The following is a 6,402-nucleotide window of genomic DNA, read 5'->3' on the forward strand; positions in this document are numbered from 1 at the left end:
ACACCTGCAAAGTCAACATTCCTCACAACCTTTGCTTCAGTAAGTTCATTTAAAACTTCATTACTCAAAATTAACCAAGACTTCATCATTGTTACTGACAGTCAGTGACAATTCAATAACAGATTAAGGATGCAGAAGATGATCAGTTGGGAATAGAACAATTCCTTTTTGAACCTCTTTTCCAAATCTACACACACAGTCACCTTCCCTTCAACTTGGTAGACATGAGCTGAAGATCGAATCACCTTCCAGTGTAAACCAACTTTGGATCTCTCTCTCAACTTCAGTTCCAAATTAGGACAAAGCTTAGTAGACCACGATTCTGCCTCTATTTTTCGATTTGCCATATTCTCCATCACTTTGGTTCTAATGCCTTCAATCATATCTAAAATGGGGAGGGACCTCAGCTCCAAAATCCAATAATTAAATGACTCGGACACATTGTTGCACATTTCCCCATACCTGTTACCTTTAAAAAACGCATTAGACCATTTTTCATATGGTGCTTCCGGCAAAAAGTCAATAGCAGGACGACCACCCTCTGCCTCCAGCTTCCTAGCAGATAAGTTAAATGCCTCCTCAGTACGTGCATAAGCACAACACATGAACAAATATAAAACCCTCTCACGCATATTCTTATTGTGTGTTGTCGGATACCTATTTGCAAGGTTACGTTTCAAATGCTGAAAACAAAAACTGTGAGGCCAACCCGGAAAAACAGTAGCAATAGCATTGATGAGACCAGCATTCCGATCAGTAATGAAAGTAACTATCTGATTTTGAGGAACCAAAACATCAGCCAACCTTTCCACGAACCACGTCCAATTATCTTCAGTCTCTGAATCCACAATTCCAAAGGCAAGAGGATAGAAACCTGCAAAAACAAAGCATTATAAGAAAGCTACTAACTGACAGTAGCAATTAAATCAGACAGTTTTAACACTTCAAATCAAAATGAAAACAAAACAAATTCACAAAATACAATCACATTAAAAGCAAATAAATTACCTTCATTTCCGTTCTTTCCAGTAGCAGCAAGCAATCGGCCCTTGAACTTGTTTTTCAAAAAAGTACCATCAAGAAAAAGCATCGGCCTACATGCCATGAATCCCTTCTTGCAAGCACCAAAACAGATAAACAGCTTCTGAAAACGTTGTGTCTCACCATCCACTTGCAATTTCGCATCAGTACCATCATTACTCAATACCAAAGATTTCAAATACCAAACAAGCTGCTTGTACGACTCTTTGTCATCACCATAAACAACATATTTTGCCAACTCCTTAGCATACCAGGCAGTACGGTATGACACATCTAAACCATAGCTATTTTTAATGTCTTTCACAATATCAATTGGCCTCTTCCCAGGATTAGACCTAATATCATCAACGACAATACTTTTCACAATACGAGAAACCAATCTTTCAGACTTTGTTTCCCGAATCACACCACGACATGTGTGAACATTATCCAAATGCCTAATGTAAAAACAACCATTGACTCTACAAAGATACGCCTTTACATGCCAATGACAACCATCAGAAAACTTCTTAAAGCACTTAGCATACACACGAGTTTTTTCATTTTTAATATACACAAACTTAAAACCCATCTCAATAGCATACTTGCACAACTTCTCTCTAAACTCGATGACACCACCTTCAAATCTTTGACCAACACCTTCAATATACCCTTCCCAAGCCTTGGTCAAATAAACCTTCTCCGCCTCAGCCTTATAACACCCTAGATAATCATTTTCAACAATTGCTGAATCACTTGTTGAAATCCCACCACTATCAGCAGAACACAAAGAATTGCTACTAGAACCACTGTCAGTAACAAAAATATCAACTATTTGTGCATTGAATAATGACAAACAAGTAAACAACATCTTCAAGTCCTGATCATCTGCCTATACACATCCAGATTGACCGCCAAGAACATATTTCAACACAAACGAACCAATCTTCAACATACTAAACTTTGTGCAAATCAAATTGCACAAACCACAAAAACTCCAACTAACAGACAGTGGCAAAACCACAGTCTAAGAACAGTAAATAACCCTCGCAACAAAATTTGAATCCATGATACCTAAAAAAGCAAAAAAAATAACCGAAACTAAAAAGTTACGAACATGCAGTAACAATAACAATAACAATAACAATTCAAACAGTACCAATTCTAATAACAACAACAATCACAATGAAAAAATAAAACAAAAGCCACACCCTAAAATCATTAATCAAAACAAAAAACAAACAGATTCTAAACGTAAAAATCTTCAATCGATGTAAAATTCCAAACATACAAAAATCGAAAATCGAAAATCAAAGAACAATACAAAAACCATACCAGATGAAGCACAAACCGAGAGACAGAGAGCCAAAAACAAACAAATTATGAATCGAAAATCTTCAATCAATTAATCTAAAATTCCAAATATACGGAAATTGAAATCAAAAAACAATACAAAACTCATACCAGATGAAGCACAAACCGAGAGAGAGAAAGAGAGAGATAAAGAGAGAGACAGAGAGAGAGACAGAGAGAGAGAGAGACAAAAACCATACCAGATCAACTAGACAAAGCTTGATCGATCGAGTAACGAAGCTCAGTTTTACGAGCAGAGACACAGAGCAACTATGATCGCGCGACATTCAAATATAACGATTTATAACAATAAGGGTAAAAATGGCATTTGAAAAAAAACAGTAGACTGGAAGAAAATTAAATGGGCCGGCAAAGAGGAAACTGGGCCAAAGTAGAAAACATAAAAATCACTAGGATTGCACAGGAAGCGCAAGCCCAAAATTGGGTGTTATAATCATTAACTTTTATAATTATGAGACTATAGGAAATAAAAAAGAGAAGTAAAAATGCACAAAAAACTAGCACTATTCATTCAATATTCCAAAAAGGACAAAAGCAAGGATGATAAGGAAATTCTCTTACAAAACCACGTGATTTTGTACAAAAATTTCATAATGCCCAGTAGTCACTTTTTCTTTTTTTCTTAGTAATGAACACTACAAGGCAAACTCACGCTCAATAGTCATCACTTTTTCTTTTGGTTAAGTCTTGTCATCACACCATATTCACCAAGTCAAGTTTGGGATGATTGCGAGGGATTACAAAAATTAAATTCTCAGATAATGATTAAGTAGGATGATTCCGTATATTGAGAAATTTATTTGCAATAGAAATATGGCTAATTTGATATCTCATTTTATTGATTTAGTAAAAGCTACTTTATTGGAATTGATGAAATAATAAAAATGTTAAATTTTTTTATTAGTTGAATAGTAAGTGGGCCTCAATTTGCTTTAATTTGACATTGGGTCAAATATAGTAATATACCATGACTTTCTTTTACATCAAATTTGACCATGAGTTTGCCTCATCCATTGGAAGCCTAAAATCTGACATGACACTACAAATAAAGTTTGTCCCATCCGTAGATGATGCTCGGCAAACTCATAGTTAAATTTGATCCAAGAGAAAATCATGGTATATTTGATCCAATGTCAAATTAGAACAAATTGGGGCCCACTTACTATTCAATGAATAAAAAAATGTAACATCTTCATTATTTCATCAATTCCAATTAGGGGTGGGAATGGGTCGAGTCAGTTGCATATCAACCAAATAATCGACCCGATTCGACAAGGTCGATAAGGCCATTTCTGACAACCAACAACTAATCCACCCATTGTGGGGCGGTTGCAGTTGGTTACCGATAAAGTCGATATAGGTGGGTCGGTTGAAATTATTAGACTAACATTTTATCAATTTCAAATCCAACGTCCGAACCAACTTTGATGGGTCGGTTAGTATTATCGGCCCGACTTGGTGGGTCGGCTGTTGGTTGAATTATCGGTTGGCCAATAATAGATCGGTTGGCCGGTAAAACCGACCCATTCCCACCCCTAATTCAAATAAAGTAACTTTTATGAAAATAATAAAATAATATTTATTCTAATTATTTACCTCATTTATTAGAGTGACAATTTTTTTAGATAACAATTCCAATAAAGTAACCTTACCCAAAACAATAAAATAATATTTGCTCTAATTATTTGTTTTATCTATTGGAGTGATAAACTTTTTGAAGTATCAAATTTTCATGTCAAAATGTCATATAAATTAATATTTCACACTTTTGGCCTATGCATTTACTACCTCCATCGAAGGCTCAAGACTACAAAAAGGAGGGGACGTAGAAGTCCAACCTCTATTACAAATGACATACAAACAAATAGGTGCATGAGACATACAATACAAAACTCACTAATTTACTAATAAGTGAGTCTATTTTGATCTACCTAAAAGAAAAATGCTTGCCTCAGTCCCCGGGTAGGAGGAGTTCCTTAGTCTTGGCCGTAAAAACTCATTGTTTGGCTGTGTCGACTCAAGATCAGAACCATTCATTTTTTAGATCACCTATTCGAGATCATCTCTGCAAAAAATCAACTCAATCGAAAATCGTTTAGTCATATAACTGTTAACGAATAAATGAAATAAATGGACAGTTTGTATTTAAAGAGTGGTTTATTTACCAAACCGTCCATTTATTCTATTTATTTGATAACAGTTATATGACCAAACAATTTCCGATTGAGTGGATTTTTCACAAAATAATCTTGAATAGGTGATCTAAAAAATGAACGGTTTCGATCTTGAGTCGGCACGACTGAAAGGTGAGTTTTTACAGTAGGGACTAGGGAACTCCTCCTACCCCGGACTGAGGCAAGCATTGTCCTACCTAAAATACCTTGTTGATCCCCATTTTATATTTTATCCTAAAATTCCTATTATGCCCTTAAACAAAAAAAAAAAAAATAAATAAACTAAAAACCACACCTTCCACCAAGCCCACCCCACCCAACCCTCGCCAAATTAATTATTTCCATTCTAAATTTTTATAGAAAGAATACCGTCTTATCCCTGGAATGACTACTGGAAGAATGGTACAGTATCTTTCAGATTTTTTTACCTGGACATAATTTTCTTAATCAATAGCTACCCTATATATCCAATGTGGGACTTAGAGTCCACTCTGACATTGCATTGTGGAAATAAGTATTATTTCTTAGATGTCATATATTTGCTTATGTTACCCTAAAAAATCGTCACAGCTTACATATGGAAAGCCGTGAATCAAGTAGAGTTTTTCGTCCTTTGGGTGCTTATAGGCATGCCACTATTATCGACCGAGAAGCCATAGTAGAAAATATTAATGAAAAAAAAAATATTGCGCCGAAATAAATCTAACTTCTAGTAAGACAATTGTGCGACAAGTAAAGGAACTAGAACTTGTCTAGGTTCGTTTCTTGCTTGTGAAAATTTTACGTACCAATCAATATACGGATGGAATAATCTAAACTTATCACGAGCGAATAGCCACGAAGCGATCCTTCTTGGACAATCTTGATCGGGAGGGAATGTCACATGCCAAAAACACTCAGATGCTAAAGTTAGTTTATCTCTATAATATGAATAAGAAGTTCTTGCAATGAATCTTTTTCCCTTCACATTACCACACTTATGTATTTTATAGGCTTTGTGTGTAACGTTTCTTTCATTATGCCTGGTCCGTCATTGATTTTCTCCTTGAATGCTCCTTCATGGTCCTGCTTCAGTGATCTTATATTTAAATAAAAAGAACATTTGCAACGTTCTTTTTAATTTAATGGCACAATCTTGGGCTGAACTCCTCCTTTTGGGCTTTTATATTTTTCCATTATTTCTAATCATGGCCCATTTAGCCTTTTTATGTTCAAGCCCAAGATTCGGCCTTTTCCCTTACTCGCTGAATTTTGATCCCACATTTTGTGACCAAAAACATCAACCTTCCAGATTTCACGCCAATAGTCCCTTTTTATTATATATGTTGTTATATATATATGTATATATATATGGGTAAACGCACATCAAGCTTCAGGAGGAGGCCAACCATGCTTAATCCCAAGCTTTGATATTTCTACTTCTTCGGGGTGCATTCTAATTTTTTGCAAATTATAAACTGCCGAGGCATGAGAATAATTATTACTGGGAAAATCTTGTTTTTTGGCATCCAAATTAGCCGTGTTTTCACCCAGCCCCCTGAGTGCATTGGATTCACCAATTATTTTCTTCAACTGAAAATCTGTCAATTTAGCCGATATCGGCTTATCCAAATCAGCTTTGTCTCCCACTACCAAGTCAATTTTCATGGTTTCTTCATATGAGGCTACCTTTTGTATTTTTTTGATCATGTCAACTTTTATGGTCGACTCACATATTCCAGCACTCACATCTCCATGGCCAACCACAATTTCATCTTTTTGAACAAATTGAAGATTTGGTGGCCCAATATTAATTGGAGTGGAGATGACTTCCTCCAAATTTGAATCCAACCCC

At 35.5% G+C, this 6,402-nt stretch overlaps 1 protein-coding gene across 1 annotated transcript; it reads right to left on the reverse strand.

Moving 5' to 3' along the window:
• Positions 1-101: 101 nt before the first annotated feature.
• On the reverse strand, positions 102-4,431 carry LOC147291548 (uncharacterized). The gene is made up of 3 exons (XM_086235972.1): positions 4,345-4,431; positions 1,009-1,912; positions 102-874 (listed from the first exon to the last, which is right to left on the reverse strand). Exons 1-3 carry the CDS (start codon positions 4,429-4,431, stop codon positions 102-104), a joined length of 1,764 nt encoding a protein of 587 aa, XP_086092098.1.
• Positions 4,432-6,402: the final 1,971 nt, after the last annotated feature.

Source organism: Dryas octopetala, chromosome 3 (genome assembly GCF_963921425.1).
Source record: "Dryas octopetala chromosome 3, drDryOcto1.1, whole genome shotgun sequence".
NCBI classification, from domain to species: Eukaryota; Viridiplantae; Streptophyta; class Magnoliopsida; order Rosales; family Rosaceae; genus Dryas; species Dryas octopetala.